Here is a 17,886-nt window from a genome sequence, read left to right as displayed (position 1 = left end):
TATGGGGGAAAGGACACGGGGAGGGGTTGGGGGAATCCCAGAGCCTATGAAACTGTGTCACATAATGCACTGTAATTAATAATTTTTAAAAAAAATAATAATAATAATCACTATGTAATTTGTGTAATGATTGTGTACCCAAAGTACTTTTTCAAAGTAGGTGGTAAAATGGCTATTTTTGTCCTTGATAAATTAGAGCTTTACCTCTATTTAATTGGGAACATAAAGAAAAATATGGAGTATTTTCCCACTTTGTACAAGGTAGATTATGATAAAATTTATTTGTTTTTAATGAAAGCAAAAAATAATTTATGTAAACAAACAAAAATTATTGCCAAGGTATGTGTTACAGCTAGTACTCAGTGTATCTGTGTCCTGTGTTGGAGTACTTTGTTTGAGTTCCCAGCTCTAGCCAGGAATCTCCTCCAGGTCTCCCATGCAGGTGCAAGGTCCCAAGGATTTGGGCCATTTTCGACTGCTTTCCCAGGCCACAAGCAGGGAGCTGGATGGGAGGTGGAGCTGCCGGGATTAGAACCGGCACCCATATGGGATCCGGGTGCGTTCAAAGCGAGGACTTCAACCGCTGCGCTATCACACCGGGCCCACATTCAGTTGTTGATATGTGCTTCAGCTACCTGAGATATTTTTGTGTTTCAGAGCAATAGTATGGTTACAAAACCGACGTGAAGCCACTGTGGAACGAACTAGAACCACAAGCAGTGTAAGGCGAGATGATCCTGGAGAGTTCAGAGTTGGTCGGCTCAAGCATGAAAGAGTAAAAGTTCCACGTGGTGAATCATTGATGGAATGGGCTGAGAACGTCATGCAGATCCATGCAGATCGGAAATCAGTTCTTGAGGTAACTTGATATAAGATGTCTTTAAGGGAGCACAAATGACACTGAGGCCATCAGCCAATGTATCTTCTGTGTGAAAACTTGAGTTAAATGAGAAGAGGCATTTCTCTCTATGCAAAGACTGTCCTTTGGCAAGACATCTTTCATAAGAGGATGTCAGCCTGTCACATGTCCAGTCCTTACTAAGCAATGAAGATGTTTTGCACTGTTATGACAAAGTCTGTTGGAATACTGCTATCCACTTCAGAGAGAAAGATCTGTCTTCGAACTGCTGGTTTTCTCCCCAGATACAGCAGCCAAGGCTGAGGAAGGCCAAAGCCAAGATCCCGGAATGCATCTGTGACTCCTAGAAATGCCATGATCCTGAGTGTCTGAGTCGTTATCCACTGCCCCTCAGGCATATTAGTAGGCAGCTAGATTGGAAGCAGATTAGTTTATTTCAGAAGGATTTTTTTCTTTACTTTGAAAGAGTTACAGAAAGAGATATTTCATTCTTTATTTCACTCCCTAAGAGTGGCCACAGTGGCCAGAGCTTAGCGATTCCAAAGCCAGAAGCCAGGAACTTGTTCTGTTCCCTGTTGTGGGTACAAGGACCCAAGGACTTGGGACATCCTTTGCTGCTTTCCCAGGACATTGGCTGGGAGCTGGAGTAGCAGGACTTAACCCATGTCCGTCCTAATAGGTGCATTTTTTAAAGCATATTGTTCTTTATTATTGGTTTGCATAAACAGTGTGTAGAGATGTCAAACAAATAGCATTATGGAACTCAGTGTATTTACTGTAGACGTATGCCTATGGACATTGTTGATTATGTTCCATATACACAGTATTCCTTCTGGGGGAAACAACAGAAATAGTTCTTCCAAAACTGATAATTTCCAGCTGGTTTTTGCTTTGGAGTCACAAACAGATCAAAATAAGCATGGTACATCTCTGGAAAATTTAGAAGGCTATGGCTTTCCCTTTATATGTAAACTGCCTTATCTTCTCCTGTCTCATATTGTAACTTTGGTAATCCAGTTTCCTATATATTTTTTAATTTGCTTATATTTTTTAAAGATACTTCAGGGGCTGCTATTAAGGTGCAGTAGGTAAAGCAGCCTCTTACAATGCTGATATCACAAATGGGCCCAGTTTGTGTCCCATCCATTCCATTTACCTTCTACTTCCCTGCTAATGGCCTAGGAAAATTTAGCCGAACGTAGCCCAAGAGATTGGACTCCTATCAACCCAAACAGGAGATCTGAAAGAAGCTCTTAGTTCCTGACTTTGGACTGGCTTCACCACTGCCATTGTGGCCAGTTTGGGAGCAAACTTTTCTCTGTGTCTTTCTCTATATATCTCTGCCTTTTCAAATAAATAAATCTTGAAAAACGTACACACACTTCAGATCATTTTTAGAAGAGGTAGAGTTGTGAGAAAAACCTTTACTGTGATTACACGTAATCAGAAATATGTGGAAAAGTTTAGGCTTTAGTGTCATGAACGGAAACATCTGCATATGATTATTTTTTCCGGCAAATAAATCATTTAACTTCTTTATCTGAGATTTTTATTCCTTTCAAGTAAAAAGGAGACACGTTGTTTGGTTGTGAAAAGTAAGGAATGTATGAATAATGCTCAACAGCACAGTGCTTGAGTGTGTACAACAAATGTACTCTTCCATTTAGAAAAACTAGATTAAAACTTCTTTTTGCTTATATTATAAGCCTGCTAAGAAAGTGTATTACTGGATCAGATAGGACATTTTTCAAGAGTTGGATCACTTTTCCTCATAATTGACTTGTTTATCTTTTAGGTTGAGTTTTTAGGGGAGGAAGGAACTGGCTTGGGTCCCACTTTGGAGTTTTATGCTCTGGTGGCAGCAGAATTTCAGAGGACTGACCTGGGAGCTTGGCTGTGTGATGATAACTTTCCAGATGATGAATCTCGTCACGTAAGATTTTTCATTTTGTGACTTGAGTTGTGACTGTGCTTGTAGAACATGTTAAAAATGACTGACACTTTCAGAACATAGTCCAGGTTTTCAGTAATCTTGATATTATTAAAATATTTCTTAAGGATAAAAGCTGGTAATAAAATACATATATACTTTTAGATAAATTCAGGATGATATCAAACGTTTGCATTTTCTTTTTCTTAAGTGACAACGATAGATTTCATTGCTGTACCATTTGTTTAATTTTCATTTGTGTTTTCCAATTCTAAAATCCCAGGTCGATCTTGGAGGTGGACTGAAGCCTCCTGGATATTATGTACAGAGGTCCTGTGGACTCTTCACCGCACCGTTTCCTCAAGACAGCGATGAGCTTGAAAGGATCACAAAACTCTTCCATTTCCTTGGAATTTTCTTGGCCAAATGCATTCAAGACAATAGACTTGTTGACTTACCTATTTCTAAGCCTTTCTTCAAACTTATGTGTATGGGAGACATTAAAAGTAATATGAGTAAACTAATTTATGAGTCACGAGGCGATAGAGACTTACACTGTACTGAAAGTCAGTCTGAAGCTTCTACAGAAGAAGGTCACGATTCACTCTCAGTAGGAAGCTTTGAAGAGGATTCAAAGTCAGAATTTATTCTGGATCCCCCTAAACCAAAACCTCCAGCTTGGTTTAATGGAATTTTAACTTGGGAAGACTTTGAACTGGTAAACCCACATCGAGCCAGATTTTTAAAAGAAATTAAAGACCTTGCTATAAAGAGGCGCCAAATTTTAAGCAACAAAGGTCTTTCTGAAGATGAGAAGAACACGAAATTACAGGAACTAGTACTCAAGAATCCGTCAGGTTCTGGGCCTCCACTTAGCATAGAGGACTTAGGGTAAGTTTTAAACGTGTGTTCTTTAGCCTAATGAATGAACAAGTTCTAAAGCTTTTGTTTCTTTGTCCTCACCAATTTGTACTATATATGATATTATCAGCCAACCTTTGGTTTATTAATATTATAAAGAAAGCACTCAGATTGTCAGAACATAATTTCTTACTCATCAAACCTCTGGAAGATTATCTGTTTTATCATATAATATGGTAAGTTTATATGCCTTACTTAATAAGCCCCAAACCAGTCATATTTTGAATAATTTATCAGCTAATATATAAAGCCTGCTTGGCAAAGCTCAGAGTTTGGTTGGTGTGTAAACCTTATCCATAATGGCTATATCAGCTAATATTTATGCGGAAGATTATTTGATAAAAGTAGGGTTTATTAGGGCCAGGCACAGTAGCCTAGTGGCTAAAGTCCTCACCTTGCACGTGCCAGGATCCCATACAGGAACCACTTCATGTCGCAGTGGCCCAGCTTCCCACCCAGCTCCCTGCTTGTGGCCTGGGAAAGCAGTCCTGAACAGCCCAAAACCTTGGGATTCTGCACCCATATGGGAGATGCGGAAGAAGCTCCTGTCTCCTGGCTTTAGGTTGGCTCAGCTCCAGCCATTGTGGCCATTTGGGGAGTAAATCAGTGGGTGGAAGATCTTTCTTGTCTCTCTTCCTCCCTGTACATCTGCCTTTCCAATAAAAATAAATAAAATCTTTAAAAAAAATAACAAGGTAGGATTTTTCGTATTCATTTCCCTGTTTCGGAGCTGACTATAAGGCTTTTTTTCTTTTCTTTCTTTAAGATTTATTAGAAAAGCAGAGCACAAGACATTGAGCAGTCTTGATCATTTATCCCCTAATTTTCTGTTTGTCCACTGATTCACTCCCCAAATGACCAACACAGCTGGGGCTGAACCAGGCCAAAGCCACAAACCAGGAACTCCGACCTGGTCTCGCACGATTGGCAGAGGCCGAAGCATTGGGGACGTGATCAGCTGCCTTCCCAAACAGGCACATCAGCAGGAAGCTGCTGCTGGAAGTGCAATACCTAGGGCTTGAACTGACACTTCATTGTGGGATGGTGGTGTCACAAGTGGCAACTTAGGGTGCTACAGTGCCATGTCAGTTCCCCTTTTTTGTGGTTGCTACTAATATTAGGAAGTTGTATTTCATAAATGGTTATACAGTTATGTGCTGCTTAATGATGCTTTATGCTGGACATATACAAGAGTGATTTTATAAGATAATAGAAGAGCTAAGATACTCTTTTTTTACTCTATTTAGATACACAAATATTTACCATTGTGTTACATCTGTATAGCAGTTTTTATTGCCCTACAGGTTTGTAGTGTAGGTATCAGTGTGTTGTACCAGCTAGCCTAGGTATGTAACATACTGTGGACATAGTGTGGCATCTAGATTTGGCCCTAATGCATTTCTCAGATTTTTTTTTTTTTTTTTTTGCTTTAAAGATTTATTTTATTTTTATTTTTATTTGAAAGGCAGATTTGCAGAGAGGACAAGAGAGAAAGATCTTCCATCTGCTGGTTCATTCCCCATGTGGCTCCAGTGATTGGAGCTCAGCCAATCTGAAGCCAGGAGCCTGGAGCTTTTCCAGGTTCCCACGCGGGTCAGAGTCCCAAAGCTTTGGGCCTTCCTCACTGCCTTCCTAGGCCACAGGCAGGGAGCTGGATGGGAAGTGGAGCAGCTGGTACACAAACTAGCACACATATAGCATCCTGGCATATACAAGATGAGGATTTAGCCATTAGGCTACCACACCAGGCCCTTGTTTATGTTTTAAGAAAGGCAGTGCATAGCTAAATCCTCGCCTTGGGTGTGCCAGGATCCCTTAAAAGTATGGAAGGTCTTTCCCTCTCTCCTTGTCTCTGAAAATCTGCCTTTCTGATAAAAACAAATAAATCTTTAAAAAAAAAAAAAAAACAGTGTGAAAGAGACATAGCTATCTGCTAGTTTACTTCCCTAGTAGCCACAATGGCCAGAACAAAGCCAGAGAAACCAGTAATGCCATCCTGGTCTCCCATTTGCGAGGCAGGGCCTAGTTACTTACAGCCATTTCCCCTTTTTGAGTACATCTTTGGGGAGCTGGTTAGCAGTAGAGCAGGCAATGCTCACGCTGTCACTCTTGCTACTAGATGCCTCATTTTTCCAAGTGGCTACTTGCAACTCTGACCCCCCCATAGTCCTGTTAAATAGCATATGTCTACTATAGTCAAGGACTGACTTTTTTTTTTTTTAAGATTTATTTATTTTATTACCAAGTCAGATATACAGAGAACAGGAGAGACAGAGAGGAAGATCTTCCATCCGATGTTTCACTCCCCAAGTGAGCCGCAACGGGCCGGTGCGCGCTGGTCCAATGCCGGGAACCAGGAACCTCTTCCGGGTCTCCCACGCGGGTGCAGGGTCCCAATGCATTGGGCCGTCCTCGACTGCTTTCCCAGGCCACAAGCAGGGAGCTGGATGGGAAGTGGAGCTGCCGGGATTAGAACAGCTCCCATATGGGATTCCGGGGCGTTCAAGGCGAGGACTTTAGCCGCTAGGCCACACCGCCGGGCCCAGGACTGACTTTTTTTTAATAGACTTTGTGGGGGGAGTGTATGGATTGAATAACTACTCAAGCAATACTTTGTTCCTGATGGAAGTCTTAGAAACAGATCACTGCTATAATTCATGCCATAAATCTTCAACTTGTTAATTTTGTGCCATAAAGATGAAATAAGGAGAGATGGTGGTTCCTTGAAGTTTCTACAAAACTAGGCAGGTTTGATTGCATTTGACCTAGTAATATTGTGTATAGGTTTTTGTATTTAAAAAGCTCTCATATGGATCCGGTGCCATAGCCTAGTGGCTAAATCCTCATGTTGGGTCCTTTGGGATCCCATATGGACACTGATTTGTATCCCAGCTGCTCCACTTCCCATCCAGCTCTGTGCATGTGACCTGGGAAAGTGGTAGAGGATGGCCCATGGTCTTGGGACCCTGCACCTGCGTGGGAGACTTGGAATAAGCTCCTGGTTCCTGGCTTCAGAGCAGCATAGCACCGGCTAAGTTGGGGAGTGAACCAGCAGATGGAAGATGTTTCTGTCTGTATCTCCTTCTATCTGTATATCTGCCTTTCCAATAAATAAATAAGTCTAAAAAAAGAAAGAAAGGGCCCGGCGGCGTGGCCTAGCAGCTAAAGTCCTCGCCTTGAACGCCCCGGGATCCCATATGGGCGCCGGTTCTAATCCCGGCAGCTCCACTTCCCATCCAGCTCCCTGCTTGTGGTCTAGGAAAGCAGTTGAGGACGGCCCAATGCATTGGGACCCTGCACCCGTGTGGGAGACCCGGAAGAGGTTCCTGGTTCCCGGCATCGGATTGGCGCACACCGGCCCGTTGCGGCTCACTTGGGGAGTGAAACATCGGATGGAAGATCTTCCTCTCTGTCTCTCCTCCTCTGTGTATATCTGGCTGTAATAAAATGAATAAATCTTTTAAAAAAAAGAAAGAAAGAAAGAAAGAAAAACTCTCATGTACATCTAATTGCTATGTTGAGTTTGTTGGAACAGGGAGGGCATCAGTGGTTTCAGCCACATTGTTGTAAAAATTAAACACTAGCAGTCATTCAATGTTAGTTAATCTATGAATTTTTGTCTTCTCAGTTTAAATTTCCAGTTTTGTCCTTCTTCAAGAATATATGGCTTTACAGCTGTAGATCTCAAGCCAAGTGGTGAAGATGAGGTAGGTAAAGGTTTTGCTTTTAATAATAGTTTGAAATCCTGAAACATCTTTTGTTAGCAAGCTCAGTTACACTGAGTATTACTGTGCTGGTCCTAGATAGTGATATTTATGCTGCTAAATTTTGCTTTGCAGATGATTACAATGGATAATGCCGAAGAATATGTGGATTTGATGTTTGATTTTTGTATGCATACGGGTATTCAAAAACAGATGGAAGCCTTTAGAGGTAATATTTAATGTAAGCCCTCTCCATTCCCTTTGAGACAGTTGAAATTAAGGGCAGGAAAAGTTGGGGATCTCTAGGATTTACCCTGTATTTTTGTGTCCTCCAGCTAGTTAGGTTCTGTGGAATATTCCAAAGGGTAAAACATTCTCAGGCTAGACTATCCCCTCAGCTTGTTCCTCAGGAGTAATGAGGATCTGTTACTTTTGGCCCTGATGCCTTTATTTTTCAGTAGATGTTAGGTTGTGTACATTTGTGTTATGCAGTTAAGGGTGAATTACTTCATGAAGGAAGCTAACTTCTTCAGGTGAAGATGGGACCACGAAAAGCACAGTAGACAACAAATCACTTTTGAGAAAATGAAAACGCAGCTTTGGCTACCCATCAGAGTAACTGAATATCCTCTTTTCACACTTGTGATATGAAACATAAACCCCAAAGGTTTTTATTTCAAGCTGTTTAACTTTATACTTATTTATCCAAACATTTGTAAAGTTTTTTAAAACTATGTTCTATTTAGTACATAATAAGTATTATGATATGATAACTGGCATTTTTAAAATTATGACTGAAAAACTGAATTGTATGTTTTGCTCTGTGTATGATGTAGATGGGTTTAATAAAGTTTTTCCAATGGAGAAATTAAGTTCCTTCAGCCATGAAGAAGTCCAAATGATTCTTTGTGGAAACCAGTCACCCTCCTGGGCAGCAGAGGATATCATCAATTATACTGAACCGAAGCTGGGCTATACACGTGACAGGTATGTTTTCATATTTTCTGTGATAAGCAAAGTTGTTTATATTCCAAAACAAACACCAGATTCACTTAAGCAGTTTTAACTCTTGATGAATTACTTGCAAAGGAAATGAAAAACCAGTGGAGTCTCAACATTAGCAGATGCACATTTATCAATCAGATTGAATATATACACAAAGACGGTTGGGTTGTTGATGATGTTAAGGTTCCTTTACTCATTTGCCTGTTAATTGTTCATTGTTTTTAAATTAGGTAGATTGTAAATCCTCAAGCTTTATTATATTGTGCTTATATTAAAACAAGCTTTTTATTTAACCTTAACAAGAGACAGAACAATTTTTTTTTTACTTTCTTCATTATTACTATTATTTTATGATACAATTTCACAAGCTTTGGGATTTCCTTTGCCCCCTCTGGAAGTCCCCTTCCCACACTGTTTTCCCCTATTATATTACAATAGTGTACTTCTTCATAAATAATCATAAGTCTATCATTGTGGGCATGGACAATGGTAGAGAGTCCAGCATCCTATTTTCAAGATATATGTAACAGTCTTATTGGGAGTCCATCTTTGATCTGGATGTAGAGAGGTGTACTGCATTGTATCCTCACATCTGGGTAATAACGGTCTCCATTACACAGTTACTATACATCCCCTGAAATGAAAAGCCACAAAACAAAACAACTGGAAGAAAAATAGAAATCTACAGTGCCATGAAGTTAAATAACATGCTATTGAATAACTAATATGTCATTGAAGAAATGAAAAAAAAATTAAGAACTTTGTTGAACAAAAATTCTGCTACTGTATGATCTCTATGAGTCAATGAAAAATTTAATATAAGAAAAATCTAATTTGAAGAAATGAAAATAAAAACAAAAACATCAGAATCCATGAGATATAGATGTTTCCACTGATCTTTCTTGGTGAGATGTATCTCCTGTAGGCAACAGATAGATGGGTTTTGTTTTTTGATCCAGTCTACTAATTATGACATTTGATTGATACATTTAAGCCATTTATACTCAGGGTTAATATGAATAAGTGGTAACTTGGTCTTGTGATTTTAGCAAAGGGTTGTTCATTATTTGATTTTACTCTTCCATTATTTTACTGGGATGTTCTTCACATTTGCCTTTGGCATTTGGTGGATGCTATTCCTTTTCTCTGTCAAGAGAACATCTTTAAGTATCCTTTGTAGGGCAGGTTTGGAAGAGGCATATTCTTTGAGCTTTTCTTTACTGAGGAAGAATTTTATTTCATTTTCAAAGATAAAGGAAAGCTTTGCTGGGTATGTTATTCTGGGTTGACAAGTTTTTGCTATTATGATCTGGAATATATCACTCCATTCTCTTCTGGCCTGTGGGATCTTCTATGCATGTTCAGCTGTGAGCCTGATTGCCATTCCTCTATACACATTTAGGGATCTTTTCCTCATGTTCAATTGAATAGAGTTTGATTATCATTGTTGTGGTGAAAATCGTTTTTGGTCAACTCTGTTGAGAGTGCTCCTCCTGTATTCTGTCTCCCACTTCTCCAGATTAGGGAAGTTTCCCTTTATTTCATTGAATACAGCTTTAAACACAGCTTCTCTTTCTGAGCCTTCTGGAACTCCTATAACTCTCATATTTGGCTTTTTATTAGTGTCCGTTTATTCTTGAATACTTTTCTTAGTTTGACTCAGTTCCTCTTACAGCTTTTTGATTGTTTCCCCATTGTGACAGGAAATATCTTCCAATTATGAGATTCTTTCTTCTGCTTCATTCATTTTATTATTGATACTTTCCAATGAATTTTTAATTTGTGATATGCACAAATTAAATATGGAGAGCTCATAGAATTTTCCACAAAATGAACATACCCTCTATATTTGGTATTCAAATAAAGAACAACTTAAGAAATCCCATTCCCTTCATATTCTTCTCTGGCAGTTGAATCACCATCCAGTAAACACTTCTGCTTAGTTTTTAATGTTAACAAGTAAAATCATGTGGTCTGTGTTCTTCATGGGCTAACTTCTTTATCTTAACATTTTATTACTATACATGCATTTGTGGCAGGTAGCACTGGTTCTTTTCAGTAACAGGTAGGATTTTATCATACATTTGTATTATAAGGCAATTAGTCATACTGGAAAGAAAATGGGTTATTTAATGGTTTCCTTTAGTAACTTTGGATTTATTTGGAGTATTCAAGCATATCAAAGCTTTTCTGATTTGCCAACTTTGTTGCATAATATATGATCCCAAAACTTCTGTCACTGTTTGAGTACTTGCCATTTTTAAGTGCATAGCATTTTTGAGGGGCTATCTTTCAGAGATTCTTCTCTCTTTAAAGATTTATTTGTGGGTCTGGCATGGTTAATCCTCACCCCTGCAAGCCCCAGGATCCCATATAAATACCGGTTCATGTCCTGACTGCTTCACTTGTGATCTAGCTTATGTCTTGGGAAATCAGTGGAGGATGGCCAAAAACCTTGGGTCCCTGCTCCCACATGTGAGAACCAAAAGAGGCTCCTGGTTCCTGACTTCAGAGCGGCTCAGCTCCAGCCATTATGACCACTTGAGGAATAAGCCAGGGAAAGGAGGATCTTTCTGTCTCTACTTCTTTCTGTAAATCTTTGAAATAAAATGGAATAACTCTTTCAAAATTTTATTTGAAAGGTGGGGCTTCAGTCACTGATTCACTCTCCAAATATCTGCAGAGGCCAGGGCTTAGCCAAGCCAAGCCAAGAACCTAGGTGTTCATCCAGGTGTCCACATGGATGGCAGAGGCTCATGTAATTGGGCAGTCCTCTGCAGCCTTCCGAGGCACATTATCAGGGAGCTGGATCAGAACCTCAGCAGTCAGTTCTCAAAACCAGAGGTCAAATGGGATACCTCTGTCACAGGCAGTGGCCCAGGATGCTGCACCACAACTGGCCTTGAGAAATATTTTAAGGTAACTTACATTAGCCAGTAGGCTTTTCTGAAGATGTTTTCAAAGGGGAGATAGTACTGGCTTACAAATCTGTATTAGTGTTTTTCTTTTTAAATCTGTTGTCAAATCAACACAAAAATATCCTGTTGTTCTTCCAGCCCTGGTTTCCTCCGGTTTGTGAGAGTTTTGTGTGGCATGTCTTCAGATGAGAGGAAAGCATTCCTGCAGTTTACCACTGGTTGTTCAACTCTGCCTCCTGGTGGGCTGGCTAACCTGCACCCCAGGCTCACAGTTGTACGCAAGGTAAAATTCTCTAGCTAATGGGAGATTTGAATGGAATGTAGTTATTTGATGACTGATGGAAATAAACTCGGTCCTCTGTTATTTTTACCTTCTTTCTGTAGGTTGATGCTACTGATGCAAGCTACCCATCAGTAAATACATGTGTTCATTATCTTAAGTTACCTGAATATTCTTCTGAGGAGATCATGAGAGAACGTTTACTAGCTGCTACAATGGAAAAAGGCTTTCATCTCAATTGAGCTTTGAAGTGCAATGGGAGACATCCAAAACTTTTAAAAGGCTAGTGAAGTCTCTTGTGTATGTGTGCAGAGAAGTATATGATCCTCCACGCTAATGATACTTGCCTTTTTTTCCACCATTAAGGCTTTAAGATCATGTGGAATAAGTTTGTTAGCTGCTAATGACAAAACAAATCTTTTAACTACCCAGCCAGCAAGCATCTAGCACAGAACACTGTGTTGCTTTACAAGGGCTTATGTGACTGGAATGAGGTGGTCCCACTTGACTGTTCCAAAGAGCAGCTCCTCAGATCTTCAGTGTTCACTGGTAAATTTCTAACAGTGTCTTTGTGTACAGTTTGTCATTTCATACTCCATACACTACAGTTGACATCACTGATCCCTGTTTTGCTGGCTTTTAAGCTGCTTGGTCAGAAATTCTGCTTCCTTAAAACCAAGAGTTAATGAGCATCTCAAGCTTTTTCTTTTCCTTTAAATGATGCCTGCACTATCAGAGTATTCTAGTGTTCTCTCTTTTGTTTGGCATATAATCATGCACAACATTTTTATGTCTATGAGGTGGGAATATATTTTTATTTCCTAAATGCCATACTATAAAGATCAAATTCTTAAGTGTGTTTGTGCAGCTCAAAAATAAAGGCATATTAGGCGGGGAAGGGGACACTGGTTTAGGTGCAAGGCACACTTAAAAGCAGGTTTTACTTTGGGTTGTATTTTCTTTGTATATTATAAACATTTATTTAACTTGTTGCAGTTTGAAGTAAGAAAAAAATTTCCAAAATGTATGCTCAACAATAATCATTAAAATGTTTGCAGCGTACAAAACTGTGTCATGTGAATATTTGACTGCAGTCATCAGACATGAGCTTAACCCGATAATTTTCATTTTGAATCATTCAGATTTCATTTTCTGAAATCACTACATGAAGAAGTATATTTTTCTATGGTAAATAAATATAAATGAAATGGAAAGTCTCACACTTGACTGTGATCCAGCTGTTGTGTTCAGTCTCAAAAGTATTCCTCATTAGAAATGACCAGTTATTTGTAACATTTTAAAAATAACAGATCTGCTATTTATTTATCATTTTTTCTCTGCAGGAATGATCCAAGAATGAGTTTTAGTCTAAGATCCAAGGTTGAGTTTAAAATGCCATATTAATGTGTAAAGGAACTACCATGATACTACTCTGTTGAATTTATGCAGTATTTACCCATTCCGTATTAGAAGAGGTATCTCCCATTGTGATTGATGACATGAGGGCAGTCATTTCAATTCATGGGGGAATGTTTACAGGTCCCCTTTGGATACCAGAATCCATGGATGACCAAGTCCTGTGTGTAAAATGGCTTCTGGTCTATATGTACATCCTTCAGACACTTACAATTCAAAAAAAAAAAAAAAAATCTTGCTGTATTGAGGAGGCAAGAGTGACAAGGAAAAAGGTCTCTACATTTTGAGTATGAGGGCCTTTTTTTTCCTTCAAATAATTATTATCGACAGTACTTTGATATAGAGGGCTGATTGCCTTGTTTGTAGTGGCTACATGAAAGTGGTTGTGATTGTGAAATCAGAGGCAGCATTTAAATATTTCACCTTATTGTCACTTTCTCAGTTCTCTGAGACTAAAAGCATTTATAGCACTATTTATATTCATGACTCATGTTTCAATCCAAAAAAGTAGTGGTGGTTCTGATAAAGTCAAAAATGTACAACTGCAAGTGAGTACTAGTGTTAGAATTCAAATGCAGTTGAAATCACACATTTGTGTCACTGCAGGTTAAGATGCTGCTTGTATTACCTGCATCCATATTGCACTGTGAGTCCCAGCTGCTCTGCTTTTCCTCCAGCTCCTTCCAAGGTACCTGGGAAAGCAGTAGAGGAAAGTCCAAATGCTTGGGCCCCTGGCAGACTGGGATGAGTTCATGGTTCCTGGATTTAACCCGACCCAATCCTGGCCATGTGGCATTTGGGGAGTGATCCAATGGATGGAAGATTCTCTCTCTTTTCTTTCTGTGTGTTTCTCCCTTCATCTCTTTCTTTCCTTGCCCCTCCCTGCTTCTTTCAAATAAACTTTAAAATTCAGTTTATGTGTTTAGTGTTATCATTATTTAAGTTTCTGAAATCTGACAGGAATCAGCTTTTAAATAATAAAATTTCTCAAAGTATTTTATGACATGAAATTATGAAATTTACATTTCAGCATCTGTGAATAAAGTTTTGGTAGAATGCAGCCATGCTAATTCATTTACATACTATTTGGGATCTGGTACTTCACAGAAAAAACTCACTAAGCTCTGAGCCAAGAACAAGGGAAGTCTGACCAACCATAAAGAGACATCCTAAGAGAAAAGAGTGGTGAGGTTTTGAGTGAGATGATGACAACAGCTCGTAAGTACAAATAGTCACATGGCAGTTAACTACATAAGTGTCAGGGGTCTCCACATACACTGTGTTTATTTTTTGCTGTGATACCTAATATTTTTTTAACTTCTCTCAAGGTAAGAAAATCTGTGCCAAGATGTAATTCAACTACTATTTTGGTGTGACCCCAAAATTAATTTTGTTCACTCCCTAGCTACTTCTGGTGTACCAGTTTTAACATTACCTGAATATGCTACTGATTAAGTGCTGTCAACTAGGACAGTGTTTCCCAACCAATGCATCTCTGAAAGACCTCCAAAGTAGTTGGATCTAGACGGGGCTTTCCCCAGACCTTGACTGCTTAGCACAGGAGTGAGTTTGCACACAAACTGGACTCACTGTTCCGAATCAGAAGCCTTGCCTTTGCCTTCCAAAGCCTTCCAAAGTGTGTCATCAGCTGAGGCTGACTTTTGGAGTCCAGTGTTGACCAAAAACACAAAGGTGGCCCTACTCCCAACACAAATTTAAAAAGCAGCATAGCGTCTCACCGTTAGCCCCTAGGCTGTCCATTTACATTCTCTTTTGAAGAAGAGTGTTGTAGATGGAAGAACTCTTGGGGTACTCCACAGATGGCAGATGTCTGAATGTACCCAAACTTGTATTTCCCTTTCCTTCTTTGCAGCTGTCCTCTGACCCCCAGACACATAATATGTGCTTTTGTGCCCGAGGTTGCATATCCTCTTAGCAGCAGAAGCACACTTTTGGGAGAAACAGGGCACCACTCTTCAGTAATGACATGGTACATGTCAGGAAGGAGCTAAAGGAAGGGAAGGGTTCATTTCAGGCCAACCTGAACACAGATCATTCCTAAATTTTGGACTAAAGTAAATTTCATCGACAAATATTTACTAATGACTTTAACATGTTGCCAAAAGGGTAGTTTTAAGAGCTTAATGTTTATTGTTTGTCAGTGACATCCTCACTAATCCCCTGGTAGCATTGTAATTGCTAAGTGCCCTTAAAATGGGTATCAAGGTTTTTAGAATTGTCAGGTTTATCTCTGGAGCATTCACTAGGTACATATTAAAGTCTTTGGAAAATTTTTTACTAAGACTTTTTAAAGGAAAATCATTGAAAAACAACTCAAATGCCTTGTGTGTTTCAATCAGTCTTTAAAATTTTTATTGGTTGGTCTACAACTGCCACACTTTCATGCTACCTGCTTGCTATTCCTGAATTTAATTGACCAAAGGAAGCAGGGACCAGATAGGATTCCTTAGACACTCAATAAAATTTAAAGAAGTGGGGGAAAATAAAGTGTCTTGCTTGAGAGAAATTTTGTTAACATTTTAAAATACCATTTTGTTTTTAATTTAGGAACTATGGAAAACTCCTATTTATAGTATCTTTGGAAGAATACCCATTTTGCAATGTGATGTGGAAGATTGTTTTGGGCCATAGATCTTGAGGTGTGGTTCATGGCTTCTATAAATCCAGCAGAGCCTCCCGTTCAGCTTTCCGATAGCTTGTCAATAATCAGTAGAGGGGTAAGAATTCTTGCACGATTAGTTTCCACAATGCAGCCGTTTAACACCATCTCATCCAGAATGATGTGTACTTTATCCAAATTAAACATTATCTAGGATCATATTAAGGAAAATTAGTTTTCAGTTAGAAAAATGTTATACAGTAAATAACTTTGGTTTAGCATGGAATTTTCCATTTAAATAAGCAGGTCTTCTCTATAGACGTCCTGAAGTTAAAAATTGGCATCGTTATTGGAAATTATTTCCTTCATATATACATACGACCTTAGTTTCAACTGATAAGTAGGCATTGAAATAAAACAGCTACATTTCTCAGAAAAGGGGAGGGGTTCTTGTAAGAGCTGGAGAACAAAGTGATTAGCAAGAGAATGACCTTCCTGCAAGAATAATGCTGTCTGAGACAGTAACGTACAGGGTCAGAGTGGGCATTTGACCTGGTGGTTCACAGGCCTGAGTTTAACGGCTGGCTCCAGCTCTCGGCTCCAGCCACCTCGTACTACAGGCCTTGGCAGGCAGCAGTGCAGTCCTGGTGACTGAATTCCTGCTCACTCACACAGGCGACCCAGGTTAAGTTTCTGACTGGCTTCGGTCCTAGGGTGGGGCTGTTAGGAGCATGTGGGGAGCGAAGTGACAGATGGGAAGCTCACATGCTCTGCGACTTGTTCTCTTTCCCCCAACCAGCCTCTCAACAAACTAAAAATGAGAAATGAAGGAAGAAAAACAAGATATTAAAAGAGTACTTCTTAGAAGTGGATAGTTATGGGCCCGGCAGCGTGGCCTAGCGGCTAAAGTCCTCACCTTGAATGCCCTGGGATCCCATATGGGCGCCGGTTCTAATCCCGGCAGCTCCACTTCCCATCCATGTCCCTGCCTGTGGCCTGGGAAAGCAGTCGAGGATGGCCCAATGCATTGGGACACTGCACCCGCGTGGGAGACCCGGAAGAGGTTCCTGGTTCCCGGCATCGGATTGGCGCGCACCGGCCCGTTGCGGCTCACTTGAGGAGTGAAACATCAGATGGAAGATCTTCCTCGCTGTCTCTCCTCTCTGTATATCTGGCTTTCCAATAATAATATCTTTAAAAAAAAAAAGTGGATAGTTATAAAAAATGATTTGCAAGTTAGGGAATACCATTCAAGCTCACTGTTATTCTCAATCTGTAGAGGTACTGGGGAGGGGGCAGAATAAACTTGTTGGGTCATGATGGCTAGCAAACTAAAGAGCAAACATTCTTGCCTCAGCAGCTTGTTCATTACCACCTAATTTGAGAAAGGACAAGGGGGACTGGAATGAAATGGCAAAGCTAGATTTTTATAAATTTTACATTTTAATATCTAGAGATCCCACCTTAGTGTAAAGAACATGCATCCTGGTCTGTTTGACCAAAGAGCTGCCAGTGTTTTCAGAGGGGACAGACATCATGCCAACAGCTGTGTAGAGTGAGTGGGACTCTGCTCCTTGGGAAGCTCTAGTTGAGGCCATCTCCAGCCTTCATTTCTACAGCTGCTCAAAATTAGTGGCTTCATAATAATAGTTACCATCTGTTTCTTTTTTCCTGCCCAACAATTCCAGGTGTTTAAGGTCTATTTTATTTGCTTAGTGCATCTGTAGATACAGGGACAACCTATGAGTGAATTCTTAATTCTATTGGGCTCTGCATTAACATTAAGCTCCATGTAAATGGCCTGCCACAAAAGAAACTTTTTGCAGGGGCCGATGGGAACTGTCCTCAAGTGACCCAGAAACAAGAAAGCTTCAATCTGACATACCTATTAATAATGCCTCTCAATTATACAGATGATTGCTTTGTCCCATGGCCAAACTGGATTTAGGCCCTTGACTCAAACCTGTTTCTCAGACCCAGAAGCTGGAGGACCTAGAAGCTGAGACTAGGCGAGAAGCCAGCCAAGTGAACAGGCAGAATGAAGAAGCACAGGTGAGTCAGTGAAAACAGTTTGCAAAACTCCTCTTGTGGTATTCACCACGGCCAAGAAAGCCTTGCTGCCTTTAAAGATGTCGACTTCTCAGGGCCAGCATGCTGGTGCCACTGACTAATCCTACATATGCAGGTGTGGGCATCCCATATAGATGCTGCTTTGTGTTCTAGCCACTCCACT

At 39.9% G+C, this 17,886-nt stretch overlaps 2 protein-coding genes across 12 annotated transcripts in view; one reads left to right on the top strand and one right to left on the bottom strand.

Moving 5' to 3' along the window:
- HECTD1 (HECT domain E3 ubiquitin protein ligase 1) overlaps positions 1–12,679 on the top strand; it is a 76,535-nt gene extending 63,856 nt beyond the window's left edge. For all 10 annotated transcript variants that reach the window (XM_058666292.1, XM_004584741.4, XM_058666293.1 and 7 more), the window contains 8 exons: positions 658–859; positions 2,655–2,792; positions 3,073–3,680; positions 7,339–7,417; positions 7,550–7,643; positions 8,251–8,401; positions 11,476–11,620; positions 11,722–12,679. In XM_058666292.1, the coding sequence (XP_058522275.1) occupies positions 658–859; positions 2,655–2,792; positions 3,073–3,680; positions 7,339–7,417; positions 7,550–7,643; positions 8,251–8,401; positions 11,476–11,620; positions 11,722–11,859 (1,555 nt within the window). In that variant the 3' untranslated portion in view covers positions 11,860–12,679. The remainder of the gene's footprint in view (positions 1–657; positions 860–2,654; positions 2,793–3,072; positions 3,681–7,338; positions 7,418–7,549; positions 7,644–8,250; positions 8,402–11,475; positions 11,621–11,721) is intronic.
- AP4S1 (adaptor related protein complex 4 subunit sigma 1) overlaps positions 1–17,886 on the bottom strand; it is a 68,977-nt gene that overhangs the window by 8,092 nt on the left and 42,999 nt on the right. Inside the window, exon 6 of one of the 2 annotated variants that reach the window (XM_012926895.2) lies at positions 15,263–15,863. The exons of the other annotated variant lie outside the window; for it this stretch is intronic. Within the exon in view, the coding sequence (XP_012782349.1) occupies positions 15,735–15,863 (129 nt within the window). The 3' untranslated portion in view covers positions 15,263–15,734. Of the gene's footprint in view, positions 1–15,262; positions 15,864–17,886 lie in introns of those variants that run through there. 2 annotated transcript variants of the gene reach the window in all.

Source organism: Ochotona princeps, chromosome 6 (assembly GCF_030435755.1).
Source record: "Ochotona princeps isolate mOchPri1 chromosome 6, mOchPri1.hap1, whole genome shotgun sequence".
Taxonomy (NCBI): Eukaryota; Metazoa; Chordata; class Mammalia; order Lagomorpha; family Ochotonidae; genus Ochotona; species Ochotona princeps.
This window is presented reverse-complemented; position numbering and strand designations above follow the sequence as displayed.